This window comes from Scyliorhinus canicula, chromosome 2, assembly GCF_902713615.1.
Source record: "Scyliorhinus canicula chromosome 2, sScyCan1.1, whole genome shotgun sequence".
Lineage (NCBI taxonomy): Eukaryota > Metazoa > Chordata > Chondrichthyes > Carcharhiniformes > Scyliorhinidae > Scyliorhinus > Scyliorhinus canicula.
In genome coordinates, this window is record NC_052147.1 from 92,242,306 (window position 1) to 92,266,718 (window position 24,413).

General features: G+C 45.7%; 2 protein-coding genes across 4 annotated transcripts in view; one reads left to right on the forward strand and one right to left on the reverse strand.

Moving 5' to 3' along the window:
* Positions 1-14,621, forward strand: part of eif2ak4 (eukaryotic translation initiation factor 2 alpha kinase 4) — a 236,481-nt gene extending 221,860 nt beyond the window's left edge. For both annotated transcript variants that reach the window (XM_038782980.1, XM_038782988.1), the window contains 4 exons: positions 6,805-6,873; positions 9,576-9,620; positions 10,271-10,389; positions 12,677-14,621. In XM_038782980.1, the coding sequence (XP_038638908.1) occupies positions 6,805-6,873; positions 9,576-9,620; positions 10,271-10,389; positions 12,677-12,734 (291 nt within the window). In that variant the 3' untranslated portion in view covers positions 12,735-14,621. The remainder of the gene's footprint in view (positions 1-6,804; positions 6,874-9,575; positions 9,621-10,270; positions 10,390-12,676) is intronic.
* Positions 14,622-16,483: 1,862 nt separating this feature from the next.
* LOC119956118 (cytosolic phospholipase A2 zeta-like) overlaps positions 16,484-24,413 on the reverse strand; it is a 194,768-nt gene continuing 186,838 nt past the window's right edge. For both annotated transcript variants that reach the window (XM_038783011.1, XM_038783003.1), the window contains exons 19-21: positions 20,846-21,012; positions 18,163-18,349; positions 16,484-17,394 (exon numbers count right to left, since the gene is read on the reverse strand). In XM_038783011.1, coding sequence (XP_038638939.1) covers positions 17,195-17,394; positions 18,163-18,349; positions 20,846-21,012 — 554 coding nt within the window. In that variant the 3' untranslated portion in view covers positions 16,484-17,194. The remainder of the gene's footprint in view (positions 17,395-18,162; positions 18,350-20,845; positions 21,013-24,413) is intronic.

Sequence of the window (24,413 nt, forward strand, 5' to 3'; positions counted from 1 at the left end):
ATGTAGCCCATTGGGTCTTTGCCCTCTATCCCCTCTGGCAGACCCTCTATTCTGATGTTCTGCCGTCTGGACCTGTTTTCCTGGTCCTCCACTTTCTCTTTTAGGCTCCGCTGGGACGTTACCAACCTTTTCACCTCTGTTTCCAGAGCTACAATCCTGTTGCTCTGGTCCGAGACGGCCTTCTCCAACTCCAGGATCGTTTTCTCCTGTGTCTCCACCTTTCTTCCCATGCCTTCGATGGTTCACTGCATTTTGTCTGCCGTCTCTGACAGCAATACCTTCTTCTTCATGTGGAGCTCCGTCCTGATCGCCTCCTTTATGGCGTTTAGCTCCCTTTTTAGCACGCTTGTCCACTCTTCCCCCTGTGCAAGGGGGATGTTGGTCGTCGCGTCCTGTTCCTGCTCCGCTGTTTGGTCCGCCAGGTTTTCTCCTTCCAGGTTCGCCTGAACCGCTGTCCTGTCTCGTGGGGTCGCCTACCTGTGCGCCCGCCGCTCCTGCGCTTTTCCCTCGCTGTTGATGCTCCTTGCATCTCGTCATTCCTTCGATTTATTTTTTCCAGCCTGATTCGACCTTCAATTCTCACGAGACAGAGAGTTGAGAAAGGACGTACTGGCGCTGGAGGGTGTGCAGAGGAGATTCACTAGGTTAATCCCAGAGCTGAAGGGGTTGGATTATGAGGAGAGGTTGAGTAGACTGGGACTGTACTCGTTGGAATTTAGAAGGATGAGGGGGGATCTTATAGAAACATTTAAAATTATGAAGGGAATAGATAGGATAGATGCGGGCAGGTTGTTTCCACTGGCGGGTGACAGCAGAACTAGGGGACATAGCCTCAAAATAAGGGGAAGTAGATTTAGGACTGAGTTTAGGAGGAACTTCGTCACCCAAAGGGTTGTGAATCTATGGAATTCCTTGCCCAGTGAAGCAGTTGAGGCTCCTTCATTACATGTTTTTAAGGTAAAGATAGATAGTTTTTTGAAGAATAAAGGGATTAAGGGTTCTGGTGTTCGGGCCGGAAAGTGGAGCTGAGTCCACAAAAGATCAGCCATGATCTAATTGAATGGCGGAGCAGGCTCGAGGGGCCAGATGGCCTACTCCTGCTCCTAGTTCTTATGTTCTTATGAAGTGAACAGTGGTTTTAATCAACTAGAACAGTGCCTGCCTGCGACTGCTCTGAGAGCCGCCTACAGGGCAGCTGCTCTTTATACCTCCCCTCAAGGGGGCGGAGCCCACAAGGGCACCAACATGATACAATCAGTGTAGTATAGTACAATGGTCCATAGGTGGAGCCCACATGGGCAACAGCATAGTACAGTGGTAAATAGTTACTATAATACGTTCACCACACAGCCATTATCCTCTTGTGTGCCTTTCACCGTTGGCTGGGTTTTGGTGGGATTTTCAAGCCCAGGCTGTTCCTCACTCTGAAGCTGCTCTCCCTTCCCCCGCTGTTCCTCACTCTGAAGCTGCTCTCCCTTCCCCCGCTGTTCCTCACTCTGAAGCTGCTCTCCCTTCCCCCGCTGTTCCTCGCTCTGAAGCTGCTCTCCCTTCCCCCGCTGTTCCTCACTCTGAAGCTGCTCTCCCTTCCCCCGCTGTTCCTCACTCTGAAGCTGCTCTCCCTTCCCCCGCTGTTCCTCACTCTGAAGCTGCTCTCCCTTCCCCCGCTGTTCCTCACTCTGAAGCTGCTCTCCCTTCCCCCGCTGTTCCTCACTCTGAAGCTGCTCTCCCTTCCCCCGCTGTTCCTCACTCTGAAGCTGCTCTCCCTTCCCCCGCTGTTCCTCACTCTGAAGCTGCTCTCCCTTCCCCCGCTGTTCCTCACTCTGAAGCTGCTCTCCCTTCCCCCGCTGTTCCTCACTCTGAAGCTGCTCTCCCTTCCCCCGCTGTTCCTCGCTCTGAAGCTACTCTCCCTTCCCCCGCTGTTCTAACTCGCCGGGTCTGCCCATTGCAAAATAATTCTTGAAAGTCAGAATAGGTCACTCTAGATTTGAAAGATAGCGGACGGGATTGACCGTTTGCTGACATCGGAATTGCGAAATGTGATTGGGTGGAGAATAGGTCCGATGCCAAAATCGTGCCAGGTGCCAATTTGACGGCAAATCTCGACACGGTGTCAATGCACAAGGGAAAGGACGCTGAATAAACACAGTTTGCATATCATTAGCGAGCCCAACCCGGTATTCCCCTGGGCCTCCGCGATTTTCCTCCTCCGATGCGCCAAGTTCCCGACGGCGCTGTTCACTTATGCTTTTAAAAATCGTGAAACCAGCATGGTGGCTGATGAAGGAGAGGAGGTAGCACAGAGATCAGAGCGGCTGTGGGCTACCAGGCCAGACACTGACTTGAGGGTGGGGGTGGGGGAAGGGATGTGCGACAGGGGAACAGGCCGAGTGGCTGGGGTGATCCCCCACAGGACGAGGGCGGTGCCCAGGCACGGACTGCAATTATGGCAGCCGCTGATCACCCACCTTGGCCCTTGGTTCTGCAGAGTGTCACCGGCCGTATGGGCACCCCCATCCCTTCTCCCCCACCACCCACTGGCGGTCCACCCAGGGTAACGCCCACAGTAGGCCCTACGGGGTCCACAGTGCCAGCCAACGGTATGCCTGGCATCAGGGACAGGTGCCAGAGGCCACCAGGGTGCTGGCCACCGACGGGGCCAAGGGTGCAGGGATAGGAGGGTCATGCGGGGGCAGAGCCCTCAGTGCCAACCAGGGCCACTATGTAGCCCGGTGGGCCTGGTTGGGTAGAAGGATACGCACCATGCCAACATGTCGGCTTTTCACCCTCTGCAGAAAATAGATACTTGAATTCAACCAATGGTGGCCTTCCCGCTAATCGCCGCAGCCCTGGGATACCCTGCAGCTGCCCGAGGAGGAAGTGGCCCAGGATGAAAAGCCAGCCGCCTAACGAGGCGGAGGAGATGCCAAAGAGGCGCCGCATGAGGCCTCATGCATACCAGCACCGCCTGTCATTCGAGGACCTGCCGGACGAGGCATGTCGTTGAAGACAGTGCAACATATCTGCTAGATCATGGCGCACCTGGCACTGCGGGGGTATGGGGGAGGTCACCCCTCCCGGTGGCTGTCAAGGTGAAGGTCGTCCTGAACTTTTACGTACTGGGGTCCTTCCAGGTGCCGAGTGGGGACCTGTCCGTGATCTCACAGACCTCGGTGCACAGGTGCGTGCATTTTTTCATAGAGGCCCTGTATGCCCACGCAGGTCAATACATCCATTTCAATGTGGACTGAGCCCACGAGGCTGCCCGGGCAGCGGGTGCGCAGCCATCGTCGGGATGTCCCAGATTCAGGAGACAACCCTGTCCTGGGCCAGCACCTGCACAGAATACCCCAGGCTTTGGGCATGCTGATCTATAGCCACAACTATCGGCATCAATGCCTCCACCACCTGTGTGGTGTTGGCCTGTGTGGCACGCCTGTCGGCACCACCTCCTGCTGTTGCACTCGATTGGACTCCAGCTGCACCTGCAGATGCTGGATGTTCGCCGACAGCCCCTCATATAGTCTCTGGCTCTGCAACTGCATCTCAGCTATAGATGGACTGTCGGTTCCAGAAGCCTGAGACCCATCTGGACTGCAGCTAGTACCTGGGGTCGGCCTGCCCTCTGACCGTCCGCCACTTCGTGTGTTTCTACTCCACCTGCTGTATCGGGGGGGGGGGGGGGGGGGGGCATAGGACAGAAGTTGGTGCCAGGGGCACAGTGCTGCCCTGGCCGTCCTGAGGAGGCCCTGCAGTTTTTTTCTGCACTGCTGGCGGTTCAGGACTACGTTCGCCATGGCACTGACCGCCTTTGCGACCTGCGCACAGGCACGGCGAACGGCTGGCAGCCTCCTTCCCAGGCCGGAGTACGTAGTTACCTGCCTCTCCTCCATGGCGTCCAGGAGGGTCTCCAGCTCAGTGTCTCCGAAACCTGGGGCTGAGCGTCTTACTGGCACCTTGTTGGCTGGGATGGTGTGTGGGGAGTGAAGTGTGCATATGCGGCTGCAGCTTGTCAGCCTCCTGAGTGTCAATTGCGAAACCGGCAAAGCTGGCACCGTTTCTTATTAAAGTCGATTGTGTTCCACGTGGCACCGGTGCTGGACCCTTAACAGTAGCAGAATCGGTCCAGGTACGGTACCAGTTTTGCTGTTGTGAAAGTCCATGGGTTCTGCGTTGGCGTCAACACTTTGTCTCGGAAATGGAGAATCCCACCGTGGACCCAGCATCAAAGGCCAGTGACAATGAATTCTAACTGAAATATTAACTCTGTCCATGGCTGAACTATTTTGTTCGTAACTTAGTTTTGATTTCTGTAAGTGGTAACTTATTTATTTACTTTATTTAATCCTTCCTTCCTTTGAGTTAATATTCCACCAACGATCCAAGCTCAAATGTACATGCTGGCCAGAGCTGTAGGTGAATAATTGGTCCTTCTACAAATATTTTTAAGGTCCCCCCCCCCTCCCCAAACTCATGCCAGCATGATTACTCTCAGGACATGCTCCCACTAACCCCCTCAGGAAATAATTGCATTTAGTTTTCAAAATGCTATTAGAATATTTCTCCATGTCGCTTATATTGGATGTGAAAGGAGAGAACCATTTCAGTTTGAGGTTGGTCAACATAATGTCTTAAGTGAGAAATTCAGGATTACAGTCCCATGATCCTTCAATTTCATTCACAACAGAAGCAGTTGGATTGATGGGTCAGAGGATAGGAATTCTGTGTGAGAGACTCACCGCCATACTCTCCAAAGTCTTTCTACCATCCACAAGTCAGGAGTGTGATGGAATACTCTCCACTTGCCTGCATGAATGAAGTTCCAATGACATTTAGAAGCTCAATTCTATTCAGGACAATGCAGCTTGCTTGTTGGCTGCAGGTTGTGCCATGTACAAGATGCACTGCAGCAACTCGCCAATGCTTCTTTGGCATCCCCGCCAAACCTGCGACCTCTACCATCCAAAAGAACAAGGGCTGCAGGTACATGGGAACATCTCCAAGTTGCACACAATCCTGACTTGGAATTATATTGCTCTTCCATCACTGTCGCTAAGTTAAAATCTGTAACTCCCAAATCGACTGCAGCAGTCCACAAAGACGGTTCACCACCACCTTCAATTAGCGATGGGCAATCAGACTTCTAGTTATTGACTACAGCTCCGCCTTCAACACCATAATCCCAGCCAAGCTCATATCAAAGCTTCAAAACCTAGGACTTGGCTCCCCACTCTGCAACTGGATCCTCGATTTTCTGACCAACAGACCACAATCAGTAAGAATGAACAACACCTCCACAATAGTCCTCAACACAGGGGCCCCGCAAGGCTGTGAACTTAGCCCCCTACTCTACTCCCTGTACACTCACGACTGCGTGGCAAAACTTGGTTCCAACTCCATCTACAAGTTTGCTGACGATATGACCATAGTGGGCTGGATCTCGAATAACGGCGAGTCAGAATACAGGAGGGAGGATAGAGAACCTAGTGGAGTGGTGTAGCGACAACAATCTCTCCCTCAATGCCAGCAAAACTAAAGAGCTGGTCATCGACTTCAGGAAGCAAAGTACTGTACACACCCCTGTCAGCATCAACGGGGCTGAGGTGGAGATGGTTAGCAGTTTCAAATTCCTAGGGGTGCACATCTCCAAAAATATGTCCTGGTCCACCCACATCGACGCTACCACCAAGAAAGCACAACAGCGCCGATACTTCCTCAGGAAGCTAAGGAAATTCGGCATGCCCACATTAACTCTTACCAACGTTTACAGATGCACCATAGAAAGCATCCTATTGGGCTGCATCACAGCCTGGTATGACAACTGCTCGGCCCAGGACCACAAGAAACTTCAGAGAGTCGTGAACACCGCCCAGTCCATCACAAGAACCTGCCTCCCATCCATTGACTCCATCTACACCTCCCGCTGCCTGGGGAAAGTGGGCAGAATAATCAAAGACCCCTCCTACCTGACTTACTCCCTCTTCCAACTTCTTCCATTGGGCAGGAGATACAGAAGTCTGAGAACACGCACAAACAGACTCAAAAACAGCTTCTTCCCCACTGTCACCAGACTCCTAAATGACCCTCTTATGGACTGACCTCATTAACACTACACCCTGTATGCTTCACCCGATGCCAGTGCTTATGTAGTTACATTGTATATCTTGTGTTGCCCTATTATGTATTTTCTTTTCTTCCCTTGTACTTAATGATCTGCTGAGTTGCTTGCAGAAAAATACTTTTCACTGTACCTCGGTACACGTGACAATAAACAAATCCAATCCAAGTCCTGACCTCATTGGCAAGGCAAATATTCAGTTATTGATTAAAATATAGATTTTTTTGAAATCCCATGAAATATTTATTGGGAAATCTTTTGCGACTGTACAGTGCTACCACTGTATCCATTCTAATTTATGTGCAAGCAAACACAATTCTTCACTCTTTTGCAAACTGCCTCCCTTTTGATAAAATGCTCTTGTTCTACTGCTGCCCTCAAGAGGGTAGTTAAAGATGGGCAATAGATGCTGCTTTAGCCAGCAACACCCACATCCCATGAATACGTTCTCTTCACCCTCACCCAAGTACTAGAAACAGCATTGTCCGTGCACGTGAGTGCAACTCTACGCAGACAGTTATGTGCATCACTGCTCAATAGGCATGTGGTTGATCAAAACCTAATAACTGTTAAAACTGCTTAGAGAAGTATGAGTGCCTTTAGGAGGGGAGGGGATCAAATGCTAAGTTAATATGTTGCTCCATATCCCTGTCTTTGAGTTATTCTGAAAACAGCTCTTTCCTTTCCAGGTTCTCGCAAGACTTCAAACCTTTGTCAGTAACCTTCAGCAGAAAAGCAGTGACATTGAAGTTTTAGCAGTGAGTCTTTGAATGAGTGTTGGTGTTGGGCAGCATTTACAAGAATCTGAAACTGTTGATGGGAGCATAGGGCCCAGGATTCCACTTGACCAGAGAGGATGACCGGGAGACAGAGAAGCACTGATTGATTATTCAGTGCCTGAAGGAAGACATCGAGACAAAGGGATGGGGAGAATGATGAATGACCCATCTTCTTCCAATTGAAAAACGGGCTTCCATTAAAATGAGCATTTACAGGGCAGCATGGTGGCCTAGTGGTTAGCACAGCTGCCTCACGGCGCTGAGGTCCCAGGTTCGATCCCGGCTCTGGGTCACTGTCCGTGTGGAGTTTGCACATTCTCCCCGTGTCTGCGTGGGTTTCGCCCCCACAACCCAAAAATGTGCAGAGTAGGTGGATTGGCCACACTAAATTGCCCCTTGGAAAAAATAATTGGGTAATCTAAATTTATATTTAAAAAAATGAGTATTTACAAATTGCCCGGATTTAGTAGGAATACAGAAATGGCGGTGCCATTTTGAAGTTCCTCCATTTGGTGATGAACCCATGAGTACACGCAGTCATGCTGAGAACTTAAGCCTCAGCAAGATAGGTCAGTGTGTTTTCTAAATGGTGAGAAGCTAGGAACTATGGAGGAGCAAAGAGCAGTACATGAATAGAAGTCACTAGAAAATAATGAGTGGACAGGTGCAAAGGTGAATGTAATGTCTGCCTTTATTTCATGGGGATATATCAATTATGCAAGGAGAAGTGTCTTTGATTTTGGGCACTGGTAGCTCAGGAAGAATATATTGCCCTTAGAGGGAGTAAAGCATGGAATCACTAGAATAACACTGGGTCAAAAGGGTTAAACTATGAAGATAGGTTGTTTACCTTATGGTGATCTAATTGAGGTAGATTTGTAGAGCAGGTAAACTATTTCCTCTTTTGGGAGAATACAGAACAAGGGATCATTACCCTTGAATTGCTCTAATTTTAAGGTTATGTCAGGAAGCACTTCTTCACACAAAGGTAGTAGGAATTGGGAACACTTCCTCCAAAAAGAGAGTCAATTGAAAATTTCAAAACTGAGTGATAGATTTTTTGTCAGGCAAGGTCAGCTGAGATTGGATGTCTGGAATATGGCTTGAGCCTGGGTCCTTCTGACTGACGAGCGAGAGAGCTATCACTGAGCCATCACTGAGCAATTGTAGGATTTGTGAGACATTGCATAAAACAAGGAACAGCAACATTGCCCAAACTTTCTCCTTTATTACTGAACTATCGCAAGGAACTAATCACATTGTCTACCAACAGGGGCAGCACGGTGGCGCAGTGGTTAGCATTGCTGCCTCACGGCGCCGAGTTCTCAGGTTCGATCCCGGCTCTGGGTCACTGCCCGTGTGGAGTTTGCACACTCTCCCCGTGTTTGCGTGGGTTTCGCCCCAACAACCCAAAAGATGGATTGGTCACGCTAAATTGCCCCTTAACTGGAAAAAATGAATTGGGGACTCTAGGGGCTTTTCACAGTAACTTCATTTGAAGCCTACTTGTGACAAGCAATTTTCAAATTTAAAAAAAAAGTTGTCTACCAGCTTTCCTGCAGTGACTTCTGCTGCTGCATCCAGAGAACTATCTTTGGTTGACTCCACATTTTGTTCCTTGGCAAAACCATCCAAAGTAATCAATGTCATGTCTACACTTGTGACACCAACTGTACCTCACCAGTTCTGAAATGGCAGGCAGCTGGTCTGAATTCTGGAACAGCTTGAAATTTCCTCCAATTAACATTGGTAACACCAAAGTCATTGTCTTCAGCCTCTGCTTTCAACTCTGTTCCCTAACCACTGATTTCAACCCCTCCTTCATAGCCACTAGTTGAACAAACCTCAGTATTGTATTTAACCCTAAGCTTAGCTTCTGAACTCATCATCTTCATCAAACTGAGCACCTACTTCCCTTCCATGATATTGCCGATCTCCATCCCTGCCTCATCCCGTTTGCTATTCAAATCCTCTTCATGTCTTTATTCATTTCAGACTCTATTCTAATATTGGCTCATCTTCTGCCTTGCAAAAACCTGAGCTCATCCGAAAATCAAGTTCTGCTCACCAGTCCTCCCTGCGCTAACTGATCTGCTTTGACTGTCAGTTCAGCAATGCCTTGATTTAAAATTTATCATCCTTGTGTTTGAATCCCTCTAGAACCTAATTCTTCCCTGTCTCTATACACCTGTTACCATACAACCTCTAAGATCCTGTATTCCTCCAACTCTGACCTCTTGTGCATCCTCCTCCTGCCTTCATTCCAGCATTGGTGCCAGTGCCTTCAGTATCTAATCATGGGCTCTCCATTTGTATACCCTGCTCTATTGTATAATTGTCTTCTCCCAATTCCCTTTGCACAATCTCATCATGCAACTGGGACTATTCCCACATTCAGTTGTGGGAACGCTGTCTTAGGGGGCTTCCTAGTGGTACTTGATATTTTGTGGGGTTAACATTAAGTCCCTTGTCTATCATATCACAGGTTTGCACTAAAAAGGATCTATAAACTTTCAGGACTCCCATGCTCCAGTATGGTGATAAGAGGGGATAATGAGAAATGCATATCAGTTGTACAAACAGATGTACTTAATGATCTGTTAAGCTGCTCGCAGAAAAATACTTTTCACTGCACCTTGGTACACTTGACAATAAACAAATCCAAATGATTTAATTTGCAGGTTGATGTATCGAAGGAAACTCTGATCAGCTTCTTATCGCTGGAGGTAGGATTTAATCTACACAATACTTTGTAAATGACTTGTTTCTCGAGCAATTTGGTGACAATTCACATCCACTGAAATCTGCATACTTGCCCCACCATCGTTTACTTCCATGTTTCCATGACCCTGTAATACCTGCAGGTGAGGAGATGGTTAATCTGTAACTAATCAATTCACACACCCGCTTGCTTCTTAAGACAGTGTGTGTTGCTGGCTAATTGAAACATGACTGGCATCAGAGCCCAGACTGATTCCATCTTTCCTCACATGTCCAGGGGCAGGGGCATCCTGATTACATTCTATCCTTTCCAAGCCTAGAGCCACTGAGGCCCATTGCAACACCTTAATCATAATCTAGTCCGAGATCAACTGGCTGATCAAACTCTGGAACATCTGGTCGGCACAGAGCTTAAATGGGCTGTGAAATGCTTAAATAGAGCTTAAATGGATTGGTTGGGCCTAATGGCCTATTTCTATGCTGTGTTCACCATATAGTTCCATGTAGTATTCAGTAGCAATCGTAGAATCATAGAAGATGATCCAGCCCATTATTGGATAGCTTCAACACTCCCCATGTACATTAGTATGAAGTGAGTGGTTAATTGGACTTTCCTGCCCGTGCTTGCTCTGATTTTCTATTCCTGCTTTCCCAGTACGGTGGAGATGAGCAAACATTCAATGCCAGTGTGCAACATCTGCTCTCGCGGTTAACTAAACAGCGTTACCTGAAAACCATTTGTGACGAAATCTATCACTTCAAGTTGATCAAGAGGTAAGATAGGAACACAACTGGGTGCAGACATGTGGGGAAAGAATCCTCATGGGAGTTTCTGGATGCTGAATTTGAGGCTTTGGACAAATTGGTATTGTTCCTCGGTGTTGTAATGAGATATTGGGAATATTTCTGGGTTCTGTTACGGTGTTTTGAGGAAGCTCTGCATGCTGTAAGGGGAAGTTCCTAATTATTGCAATGTGGTATTCATGACGTTCTTGGGTGCTGCAATGGGACTGTGGGGAAAGCAAGGGGATGTTACTGCAGGGTGTAACTTTAATTACATAGCTGAGCTTTTGGCAAAGCTTCCACATTATGAAATATAGCAGTCAAATCCAATTTGTGATGCTGACATCTAAGGGTTAGATACAGAGTAAATAAAGCTCCTTCTACACTGTTGTGTCAAATACTCCCTGGATAGGTGCAGAATATTCATTGTGAAACTGTTAGTGTTCAAGCTTTTTTAGATCTTGTGTTGTGTAGTAGGATCATAGAATCCCTACAGTGCAGAAGGAGGCCAATTAGCCCATCGAGTCTGTACCAACCCTTCGAAAAGACACCCTAACCTAGCCCCACTCCCTACCCTATCCCCTGTGACCCCACCTAACTGTTGGACAATAAGGGGCAATTTAGCATGTCCAAACCACTGAATCTGCACATCTTTGGACTGTGGGAGGAAACCAGAGCATCTGGAGGAAACTCACGCAGACACGGGGAGAATGTGCAAGCTCCTGTCGCCCAAAGCCAAAATCAAACCCGGGTCTCTGGTGCTGTGAGGCAGCAGTGCTAACCACTGTGCCACCCAGCTGCTCTGTTCAACAAAATAAATCACATTTATTAAAACAAAAGCTCAATAAAAAAGATCCACCCCTGGCTTACTAGGGAAGTTAACGATAATATTAGTGGCTTATAATACAAAAAATAATTGCCTGAGGATGGGGGATTTGGACAAACAATTGATTAAAAAGGGGGGAAAAGTGAGAGTAATCTAGTGAGGAATATAAAATGGAGATTAGCTCAAGTAAATGTTGGTCCCTTTGAGAACAGAAAAATTGCCATGAGGAATAATGCAGCAGGGAAAAAATATTGGAGAAAATTAAGGAACTAAAAGCTGACATCCCCAGATCCTGACGGCCTGCAGGCTAAGGTTCTAAAAAGGGTAGCTGCAGAAATAGTGCATGCAGTGCTCATGATTATCCAAAATTCTCCTAGATTCTTGAATGATCCTAGCTGAGTAGAAGTTAACAAATTGTGAAGAATATAGGAATTTCAGATATATTGTGGAATTCAGTGCAGTGAGGATGAGAAGCCAGAGTTAGTATGTGACTGCTATAGTGTTATTAAAGAATCCAGTTATGAAAGGTTTTAGAAGCCAGGGGTGCAATTTGAGCATTGTAAAAGCTTGGGGGGATGGAGTTTTGGTTGGATTAAGGGGATTCCCTATGGAGTTAATTATATACATCATATCTCAGCTTGGTAAGGTTATGTAATTAATGGGAGGAGCTAAGGTATCAAGCATTTTGCAGAAAAACAGTTTGAGATGTGAGCAGAAGTCAAGCATCTGCTCTCACTGTAGTACAGTTAAAGATATGTCTGTAGACAGATTAGCAGTTTCTTTCTAAGCAGTTCAGAATTATGTGATTGGAAGGTGAGCTGAGAACTAGCTTCTGAAGAAATGCAGCCCGAGTTTCTGCATGGTTCTGACTGGATTCAGGTCTTTTCTTTAAAACAGTTTAAAATTCCGGGGGAGGTGAGGCTGATTACAAGGGGAAGTTTTTGGCAGGCTGGATCCGCGTGCGGCCGCTGCCGTGTGCGACCAAAAACCTGGCAATTCTCCGGCCGTATCCACCGGTAAATCCGGGGGCTTTGCGCTGCGTGCCTGCTAGCCCCGCACCAGACGGAGATCAGTGCAGCTTTTGCGGCTTTATTTCGGGCGTAAAATGTTCCCATGCCGGCGTCAGCACTTACGTCTTCGAATCGGAGAATACAGCCCAAGGTTTCTGACTCACGGCATCAACAGTGTGTCAATAATATTATTCCAATCAAATAGACATTATGTGGGCCTTCTGAAACACTGTGCTGAGTTAGTTATGGATTTTTGATGTAGGCTGATGTTTTACTAAATGACTGATAAACATACTTCATAGTAGGAACCTATGACTATAGCAATTAACCAGCCACCCAGAAATAGGCTGTGGGGTATAGGTTGCCTGTATCCTACAACTAGCTCTAACTGTGATCTGTAATTCCGTTCACTCTAATTTGTTGCATTTCTTTCTGTCTGCAGAGTGTCCTTGCTGATTCTGTATAGTTACAGAGATGACTACTACAAGGTTCTGTTCTAGTGAGGCCCCCTGTCAAAGTTTGTGCAGAAGAGCTGTACTAATCAATGGAGTTGTGCCAGTGGAGTGCCACAAGCTGGATATCAACACTTGGAATATTTCAGAATCAATTTCTTCTTTCCAGCGTGTTGTGTGGTGACGTCCCTCTTGTGTTAAATCATGTGCCATCCAGTCAGCCCTCCAGATTGTGTTTTTGGTCCTGCACTTTCAGTTCCATTTTTCCAACACTACCCCCTTCCCAACACAGGTTGAGGATTGCTCTGTTGCTATGGAGACTGTAGTACTTCCTATGCCGTCCTTTCCTATGTGAGTGTCAGTGGACTGTGACAGGCTTCATAGTACTGTATCTTTGCAAGCATTAGGGTGTGAGACTTTTCATGTGAGAAGTACTGTGTGCTTTCCTGACTAAGCTTAGTATGGGGCTGGATTCACCGTTGCCCACAGCACACCCATGCCCGGGGATTTCCCGAAGGCGTGGGGCTGCCCACAATGGAAAATCCAATTGGCTGGCTGCCAGCGGGGTTCTCCGCACCAGAAAACTGATGTGGCGGGACAGAGAATCCCGCCCATGGGGTGCGACCCTGTCAATCACAACGTAACTCTTTATCACGGAAAAGATCTATTGTTTATATGATATGTAGATTAGCAGTGCCTGCTCTACCTGCTCTCTCCAGTCAGGCACTGTTCAGATGAAACTGATTCCATAGCAGCCCACTGGGAGGAATGGTCCTACCCTGCCCTCAGCTGTGAGATGCTCGGAACAGGCACCATCACCCTGAGCCTCAGCCAATGCTTGCTACTCTGCACTTGGCGATTGCAGTGTTGCCACTCTTCCTTGATGACCATGTGGTTTGCTTGAGTGGGTAAAAGTGCTTTTTAAAAATCCATTGGTCCATTTCCTAGTGGTTCCCACCAATTGCTGATGCTGTCAGTTTGATCCTGTGCATCAGAAGTGAATTTTCTAACAGACTGAACTGAGTTTGACGGGTCCACAGCATTTCAGTGCTTGAGGAAACTTTCACATATGGTTTAGTATTTCCATGTGAATATTGTATCATGAACAGGCACTGTTGAGGAACTTAAGAGTTTGACCAACTCTTGCTGAGTAGCTCAGCTGTAATGGCACGTGTTGGTATTTTGCAATAGTGGATTGCCACTGTCCCTTTTTTCGGTCACTCACCTTGTGATTCCATTTCCCAGATCTTTTACGTTTGTTGTTGAGTGCATACTTGCATCACTGCCAGTAGCCAGATCAGGGCCGAAGCTTAGTTTGTAGAATTGGTGAAATGATCCCTATTTAGTCACAAGCATTCGGGAAAATTAACATTGGGAGGCTTGTTCTGATTTGTGTTCAGTTTCGGAATAAATTATGAAGACGGTAGACATTGCATTTTTACCATGGATTATTTGAACGTGCATAATCACAGCTACAACGATGAGCACTGCAGTTCCATGGGGACTTCCCCCAATCTCCTGGTGCAACTTGCCAGTGGAACCAGAGTTCTTAGTAGGAGGTCATTTGATCCATCAATTTCTCAGAATGGTACTGACCAAATTGTTATTCAATTTGGTTGCCCTGCAGGTTTTTTTCTTCAAGTGCCTACCTAATTTCCTTTTGAAATTATTGATTGTATTCACTGCCAGCAACGGGTTTTAAGTCATTGCCATTCGTTGTGTTAAACAAAGCTCTTTTTTACACCCTCCTTGATTCTTAAATCTGTGTTCCCTAGGCTGTGTATCATCAGTTTCTTTGCCTACCTTATCTAAACCTGCAAGGAAATTGGAGCAATCATAGGGACTTTTGTGTTTATACTTGAAACTTATATAATTCCAATGCTGTGAATTTGTTGTTTACTCCGAGGTTTGAAGAAAATAAATAATTTCTCTGCATTTGTGTTGAGTTCCTGCGCACCAAATTTCTCTGTATCTCATCAAGCCCTGTCAGAAGTGGGGATATTTGCTGATAACTGAACAATGTTAAGTACAATTAGTAACTTCTCAGATACTGATGCAGTCTAATGTCCACTAGTAACAAGACCTGGCCAATATCTAAGCTTGGGACTGACAATGGCAAGTAACATTCATGCCACACACGTGTCCTGGCAATGACCATCTCCCCATATCATTCAATACCATCACTCCCCCACTAGCAACATCCTGGAGGTTGCTATTAACTGGAAACCGAATTAGCCATGTATAAACACTGGCTACAAGAGCATGTCAGAAGCTAGGAATCGTACATCGAGTAACACCTAAAAGGGATGTGGTTAGGACTCTCCACCATCTATAAAGCACAAGGCAAGGGTGTGATGGAATGCTTTCCGATTCCCTGGATAAGTACAGCTCCAATAAAACTCCAGACAAGCAAGATGCTCAATCTTATTTTTGTGTAGATGCACTGCTCTAATAATCTCTGGATTACTATCTGCGTCACGAACAAATAGGTACAAACCAAATAAGATCAGCACGGTGAATGTGAGGCTCAAAAGAGGGCATTAAGAGGGAATGACTGTCGACCGTTGAGACAGCCTTCACGTTAAGAATGCGAGGACCAGTGGCTTGGCAAATCGTACAACTATGGGTGTTGAGGGGGATTTAAACAAAATAGGGAAGAGGACGGTCCCCATGAGGGCAAGGCAATTGTGCAAGGTAGTGATGGTAACCAGAGTCTGACATGAATGAACAAGAGTATACAAACATGTCAGAGTAGGCTAAAATGGTAAAAAGATAGGAATTAAAGGTGAGAAGTAAACTATAGGAAAAACATGAGTGTGGAGACATGGTAACAAGGTGGCCAATGCTGGAATCTGAATACTCAAAGGTATTTGACATTTTGAAAGGAGAGGAAAAGAAAAGGGAGATCTGTATATTAATGAGAAATGATCTTGGTTTAGAAGATCAAAATGTGAATCAGTTTGGGTGGAGATAAGAAATAGCAAAGGGAAAAAGGCAGAGGTAGCATCTTGGCCCCCTAAGAGTAGCTATCCTGCAGGTCAGTGTACATCAAAAAATAGGCTTAGGACAAAGGTTCTGGAAATGTTATGGATTACTTTAATCCAAACCTCAAGAGGACAAAGGGTGCCTGAAGGATAAGTTCATGGAGTAGATTTGGGTTGGTTTCTTAGAACATTACACTCTGGAACGTACCAGGAGCCATATTCTGGACCTGTTAATGTGTAATGAGACATACAATGCTTATAGAACAGTACAGCACAGAACAGGCCCTTCGGCCCTCGATGTTGTGCCGAGCAATGATCACCCTACTCAAACCCACGTATCCACCCTATACCCGTAACCCAACAACCCCCCCTTTAACCTTACTTTTTAGGACACTACGGGCAATTTAGCATGGCCAATCCACCTAACCCGCACATCTTTGGACTGTATTCTTCTCACCAAAGACGATAACTCAATTTTACTTTAAGTGCCAAATTTTCACATACTTACATATATCCCTTTGTCTACTCTCCGTATCCTCCTCACAACTTCCTTGCCCATCCACCTTTGCATCGCCTCTGTTCTTAATCTAAGCCATCAACATAGATTGAATATAGTTGAGGCCCCAGTGCTGATCCCTATGCCACTCTACTAGTTTGCCAACCTGAAAATTACTCATTTATCCCAACTCGTTAGTTAGCCATTCCCAGAATTAACCTTGTGCTACATTTTGCTCAGTAGGAGGTCATCCCAGAGTTGATCAACAAAAGAAACAGCTCTTCATTTTTGTGTTCAGTAAATCGTGAATGCTAATAGACAATTAATTTAAATATTTGTAATTCAAACATAAATTGTAGTAATCTGCTGAACTGAGAATTTAGGTTTACAGTCGTTTTTCTCTGTACATAATGGGAAAATTACTACTATTCAGAACATTGTGTTGGAAGAGTTGCCTCGATAGACACACAAATATATGAATGGCTTAAACATGAATTACACAAGATAAACAACAGCTACTTTTCTATATCTCTTAATTGGGTTGTAATGGATTTAAGGAGAGAGCAGTAGAGCAATCAAAAAGCAAAATTCTGCAGATGCTGGAAATAAGAGGCAATAATATGCCAGAAATATTCGCCATGTCAGGGAGCATCTGTGGAAACAGAAATTAAGTTAAACATTATAGGTTGATGACCATTCAGCAGAGGTTAGTGTTCTTAGGCATTGGCACAATTGTGCTAGGATGCATATCAAGTTGCGAATCCCAGAAATGCAACTGTGGGGAGCTTTTCTACCAGACTCCTGAATTACAACTCTGACTTACTGGTGACCTATTCAGCGCAGCACTAAGGCCCAAAATAGGTGTCTCCTGACCATCCTACACCACTGCAAGGCAACCCAACGAATCAATCAATGAGATGACAAATTGCTGATTTAGCTTTAACTAAACCAAAAACTGGATGAAGAGACAAGAGCAAGGTTTCCACTCTTCATAGTTTGTTTCTGTACTCTTCCAGAATTGATGTGGCTTAGTTCTTCTGAACGAATGCCTTCTTCAAGATCATCAGAATGATGTTTTTATTGTTCATCACATTGTAGCAATTCAGCTCAACGAGCTTGTCAAAATCAAGAGGGGTGTATGTAAAGTTGAGGGTGCTGTATGGTGAATGCTGTGCTTCTAGGACAAAACTGGAGTTGATTATATCTTCTTCAGATGTACGTTTGATTCCTACAATCGACACAAGACCGCAATGAGTGACAAAGCACTGATAGCCTCTTTGCTTCTAATAACTTGTATTTACAAATTGGTGATTAACATTGTAATACATTCCAAAAACACTTCAAGAGAAGATAACAAAGACTGAGCAGCAGCTGAAGGGTTTTATGGACATTGTGGATGGGATGCTTTCAACAAGTTATTTTGTGGAACTTAAGAGCCAAGGTGAAGACTTGAAAAAACCGAAGCAAATTACAAAGAAAAGTACAGCACAGGAACAGGCCCTTCGGCCCTCCAAGCCTGCGCCGACCACCCTTCCCGTCTAAACTAAAATCTGCTACACTTGCGGGGTCCGTATCCCTTTATTCCCATCCTATTCATGTATTTGTCAAGATACCCCTTAAACGTCACTATTGTAAAGCAGGAACCAACAAAAGCATGGATAAGGATTTCAGTGAAGGAAGGGTGAAATAAAGTAGAGCTGGATGATCATTAAGAGAGAAGAGGAAGATTAGAGGTAGCACAGCAGTAGGAGAGAACAGGTTTAATTTTTCAGTTTTAAAAGACTGGCAGGGGAACCACCTGAGGAAAGAGCCAGCATGTGCTTTAGGAGAATGGTGGTTAGTGATTTGAGGAAATGAGCTAGTAGGAAATCAGCTTCATAGGACTTAGGCAGTTTAGTTAATTTTTCAGATAAAAACATGAACATTTTTATCACCCATCTTCCATTCGTTATATTTGGAAGTATTTTTTTTGCTGCTCTAGGACACATTTCCTCACCTGGAGATTTGTAATCCTTGAATGTGGCATTTGTGAGCGGGAAATGAATCACTATGGGAACATTGGGATTCATTTCATCCATGAAGATATAGCATTCCTGTAGGCTGTTCTCAAATATATTTGCCACATCGATTTGTGGGAAAGGGATCTTATGTTCTGTGCAGAATTCCTCCGTCTTCTTCAGAACCTGGGTGGAGGGGAGGAGAGAGAAGGGAAGAAAACAAAGTTTTAGGTAAATTCATGGTAATAACTTTCCTTCCAACATAAGGTCAGAAGTGGGGATGTTCACTGATGATTGCACAATGCTCAGCACCATTTTATGACTCCTCAGACACTGAAGCAAAATGCAGCAAGACCTGGACAATATCCAGGCTTGGGCTGACAAGTGGAAAGTAACATTCGTGCCACACAAGTGCCAGGCAATGACCATCTCCAGTAAGATAGAATCAAACCATTGCCTCATGACATTCAATGGCACTTCCATCGCTGAATCCCCCACTATCAACATCCTGGGGGTTACCATTGATGAGAAACTTGACTGGACATGCCATATTAAACTGTGGCTACAAGAGTAGGTCAGAGGATAGGAACCCTGCAGCATGTAACTCACCTCCTGACTCCCCAAAGCCTGTCCAAGGCAAAAGTCGGAGTGTGATGGAATACTCTCCACTTGCCTGGATGAGTGCAGCTCCAATACCCAACAAGCTCAACACCATCTCGGACAAAGCAGCCTGCTTCATTGGCCACAAACATTCAATCCCTCCGCCATGGACACAGAGTTGCAGCAATGTGTACCATCCACAAGATGCATTGCAGGAACTCACCTTAGGCAACACCTTCCAAAGCCACGACCATTACCATCTAGAAGGACAAGAGCAGCAGATACCTGGGAACCCCACCACCTGGATGTTGCGCTCCAAGCCACTCACCATCATGACTTGGAAATATATCGCCGTTCCTTCACTGTCTCTGGGACACAATTCTGGAACTCCCTCCCTAAAAGCACCATGGGTGTACCTACACCACACGGACAGCAACAATTCAAGAAGGCAGCTCATCATCACTTATCAGGGGCTGTTTAGCTCACAGGGCTAATCGCTGGCTTTGAAAGCAGACCAAGGCAAGCCAGCAGCACGGTTTGATTCCCGTAACAGCCTCCCAGAACAGGTGCCGGAATGTGGTGACTAGGGGCTTTTCACAGTAACTTCATTTGAAGCCTACTCGTGACAATAAGCAATTTTCATTTTTTCATTTCATCAAGGGCAAATAGAGATGAGCAACAAATGCTGGCCTAGCCAGCGAAGCTTACATCCCGTAAAAATTAATTTTTAAAAGATGCCTGTGAACAGTCAACTTGAAATGAACGCAATGAAAATCGCTTATTGTCACAAGTACTTCAAATGAAGTTACTGTGAAAAGCCCCTACACGCCACATTCCAGCGCCTGTTCGGGGAGGCTGGTACGGGAACTGAACCGTGCTGCTGGCCTGTCTTGGTCTGCTTTCAAAGCCAGCGATTTAGCCCTGTGCTAAACCAGCCCCGGGACATATCTTCGGGACATAATTGCAAAATGTATGTCTTTGTATATGCGGCTTGAAAAATATACTTTTCTGTAAAGTTATAAATATATCAGTTATTAGTAAAAACATTTCTATAAATGTGTCTAACCTGTGGAACTGCTGACAACGGCGAGAAACTTTCTGGCTTTTCTATGAAAATCAAATAAGTTTTCAGCCGATTGATTCTCCCTCCCCCACGAGTTAGAGTAACAATGGCACTGAACCGTGGAAGGTGTCCACTATGAGTCAATGCAACTCTTTATGGCATTCTACACACAATCTAAACCTTGTTCACTTGATTCACTAGTTTTCCTGCAGCCCTTCCTTGTATGGACAATATTAGAACAGCGTAGACCTAGCCAAAATTTACAGTCATGCTCTCAACGAGGAGGTATTGATTATTGATCAGTAATCCATACCTTTCCAAGGGTTTGACTGCTACCCGGATATGACTAATCAGCACTGTATTTGCCTTTATTCCTCCATTGGGATAGAATCAAGGGTATTTTAAGTAAAAATGTTTCAGCTAATTTTATAAAAGTCAGACTTCAGATAATTCTGTTGCCAGAGACTGACTACATAGAGATTAAACATGTGATAATTAAGGGGTGCCTATCCAGGATAGTCATTATTAGGGAAATCCTCAAGACTGACAAATATTACCATTGAGTCTTCGATAAGGAGGTCATTTTGTAATAAACATGGATTTCTATGGTAAAAAGGTGAAAATAAATGAAGAACAATGTTGGGGACATATGATTTCAAAGTCTCTCCCTTACTATATATTTTTTAATTTATTCTGGGATGTGGGTAACCCCAGCAATTGAGTATTTAATGCTCATCCCATGTTACCATGCAGTGTAGGGCTGCAGTTAGACCAAGCAATAGTCAACCAGACTGGTTTTTAATAACCATCTGGCAACTTTCACGGTCTTTTTATAGCACCGGTCACAAATTACCAGCTCTGTTGAATTCACTTTCATGATTTGCTCCAGTATAATTTAATCTCTTGAACTCGGATTTGCTCCTTCACTACCATCACCAGTACATCAACCTGCACGGTACAACTTGGAAGAAAGGTCACACAACCAGGTTGTCACTGCATTTTGTACAAATCCCTCTCACCTTGAATGGTGATCCCCGACTAAAACCAAAAGACAGGATGACGTCGATATGTCTCTGTGACCGCAGGGCAAGTGGAAAGGCTGAATTGATAGAGAATCCAGCATCAACCAAGTACAACTGACTTGTCATTGGTGTCAGATTGTTTGGAGAGGAGTCCAGATGTTCAGCTAAAAGATTTTTTTTTTTTAAAGGCATAAATTAAAAGAACTGGCAATCAAAATAAGAACAAAATGTTTACTCCAGTCATCAAATTGATACCAACATGTCAACATTTGCTGCATCAGACAACAAAGATCAAAAGCTTGGTGTGTAATTTCAGAAAGGATAACTACAAGTGTGTGAGGGAGGAGCTTAAGTGACATGACGTAGAGGGGTTTATTCAGCATTTCAGTGGAGATGAAGTATATCTTCCCTAAAGGCATAATGCTGACGAAACAGACCAACTACAACCATGATACTGGCAGGCAATAATTAACTGATCAACAACCTAAATGAATGATTTATGGCACACAAGGAGACCATTCAGTCCATCAAGTCTAAGCTGGCTCACCGCAGAGCAACCAGTCAGTTGCACTACCCTGCTTCATCCCCATAGTGCAAGTTTATTTCCTTCTAGTACCTGTCCAATTTCCTTCTGAAATCATTGATGTTTCTGCTTCCATGTACGCAGCCGGTTCCAAGTTATTCCCGCTCCCTGTGTAAAAATGTTCTTCCTCACATTACCCTCTTGCCCAAGATCTTTAATCTGTGTCCCTAATCCTTGTATCATCAGCTGACAGGAAGTTTTTTTTCTTGCTTACCTCATCTAAATCATCATATTCTTGTACACCCCTATCATCTTTCCTCAAATCTCCTTCACTCTAAGAACAGCTCCTGCCTTTTGAACCTAACCCTGAAGCCAAAACCCCGCATTCCTGGAGCCATTCTGGTAAATCTCCTCTGCACCCTCTCAAAGACTGTCACATCCATCCTAAAATATAGTGATCAGAACTGGAAAGAGTACTCTAGTCGGGGACCAACTAGAACTTTTATAAAAGTTCATCACAACTTGCTTTTGAATTCAATGGGCGCGATTTAGCGGGAAAAATCAGAGTCCCGTTTTGGACGCATTTAGCAGGGTGTTTCTCGCTGCCTGCAGCGCCCAGAAAGTCCCCACTATCGAATGAGACTTCTTTAATAGCCTCAGAAAAGAACGTCTCGCCTAGGCCACACTTGCCTTCATTTCCTGCACTGGCGAGCTTAGCTTGTCACTGCAGGAAGAGCTCTGGGTGCTATTTCTAAATGCCGCCCCATACTCTGATGCTCCAACGTACCTGCTGGGGGGTCCGCAAGCCTTCTCTCATCCTACTCCATAAGGGCAGAGCACCCTGGCAGTGCCACTCTCACATCTGGGCACCTTGACACTGCCAGCCTGGTATCCTTACAATGCCAATTGTGCATCCTGGCAGCACCAGGGTCGTGCTGTCAGGGTGCCCAGCTGGTAGTGTCAAGGTGCCCAGGTGGCAGGAGTGCCAGGGTACCATCCTGCCCAGAGCCTGGCCTCCAATGACCTGGGACAGCCCCCCCCCCCCCCCCCAGGCACCTGGTCCACATTTGTGTGGATCAGTCCTAAATGGCGCCACGGTGAGTTCTCCCAAGTAAGGGCGTTCGATCCCGGGCTTTGGGAGACTCTAATGCAGACATTTTAAGTGAGGCTAACTGTTCACTTGAATATGCAAATCTGGATCCTGCCCAGTGTGGGCGAGATCCAGATTGCGACTTCTGGCAAGATCTCGTTAGATTTCGCGAGGTGTCCCAAGTACGGCAACTCTTGGTGGATTTAGCGGCCTCGTCACGTCCCGAGTCGGGCGTGACAAGGCCATTTGATCGGGCCCAGTGCTTCCATTCATGAAGCCCAATTTCCCATATTGTTCTGCCAACCACTCACTCAATTTGTCCTTCCACCTCCAAACATTAGTGCACATCAGGGGATGCCAACATAGTGATAATGCTACTGCACTGGTCATCCAGAGAATCAGAACATGAGTTCAAATCCCACCAGAGAAGCTGATTAAATTCAAACTCAATCAATAAATCTGGAATTAAAAGCTACTCCCAGTAGTGACCATAATTGTTGTAAAAGCTTTCTGACCTTTAGGGAAAGAAATCGGCTGTCCTTATTTGGTCTTGGCCATGTGACACCTGACCCACAGTAAAGAGATTGACTCTTAAATTCCCTTTGAAATGGCATGTCAAACCACTACAAAGTCAATAAGGAATCAACCTAGACACCAGAAATGTCCAGTTCTGTCGATCCTGCAAATTCTTCCTCACCAACATCTGGGGGTTTGTGCCAAAATTGGGAGAGCTGTCCCACAAACTAGTCATACAACAGCCTGATGAAATCGTACTCACTCACTGCCATCACTAGGTATTGCCTGTCCCACTGGCAGGGCAGACTTTCCAGAGTTGGAATGGCACAGTGCGATACGGTCATGATGGAGTTGCCCAGGGAGTTCCCAACATTGACTCTGGATCCCATGAGGTCTCACAGCATCAGGTGAAAAATGGGCTTGGAAATCCTTCAGCTGCCGACCATGTACTGCACTGCATGGTCTCGGGCTGGTTTTGCGATGCAGAGTGAGGCCAACAGCACGGGTTCAATTATCGTACCGGCTGAGGTTATTCATGAAGGTGCCGCCTTCTCAACCTTGTCCTTCGCCTGAGGTGTGGTGATCCCCAGGTTAAATGAACAGCACCTTCCAAACTCGCAATCTCTACCACCCAGAAGGAGAAGGGCATCAGATACACCAGCAAGTTCTCTTCCAAGTCACATACCACCTCGACTTGGAACTATAATGCTGTTCTTACACTGTAACTGGGTTAAAATCCTGAAACTCCCTAGCAGCAAAGTGGATGTCCTACAGCACATGTTTCAGGAAGGTGGCTCATCACCTTCTTCTCCAGAGTAATTAGGGATGGACAACCTAGCCAGTGACACCCAGGTCCCTCTATTCCTGCACACTCTAGAATTGTGCCATTAAGTTTATATTGCCTTTCCCCATCCTTTCTGCAAAATGCATCACCGCTCACACCTCCATATTACATTTCATCTGTCACTTGTCTGTCTGTTCTGCTAGCCTATTAATGTCTTGTTCAGACATTCTCACTGTTTGCCACTACGGCAAGTTTGGTTTCTATGGTTACTTTGGTTACTTCACATACCAAGATCCAAGTCATTTATATATAAGCAATAAAAGTCGTGCTCCTAGGTCTGATGCTTGGAAAACATCATGGCCGGAATTCTCAGGCTGTTGTGATTCACTTTTCCCGTCGGCAGCGCATCCCCGCATGCGGGTTTCCTGGCAGAAAAGGGTGACTTCAATGGAAAATTTTTCAATGGAGAATCCCGACGGCAGCAAAACGGCACGACGTCGATAAACATGCGGCTAGGGGTCCGGAAAATCCAACCCCATGTCTATCACCGAAAAGCAACCAGCTACCACAACTCTCTGTTCTTAAGCTAATTTTGAATTAAATTGGACACTTACCCTCCTATTCCATAAACTTCAATTTTGTTAATCAACTT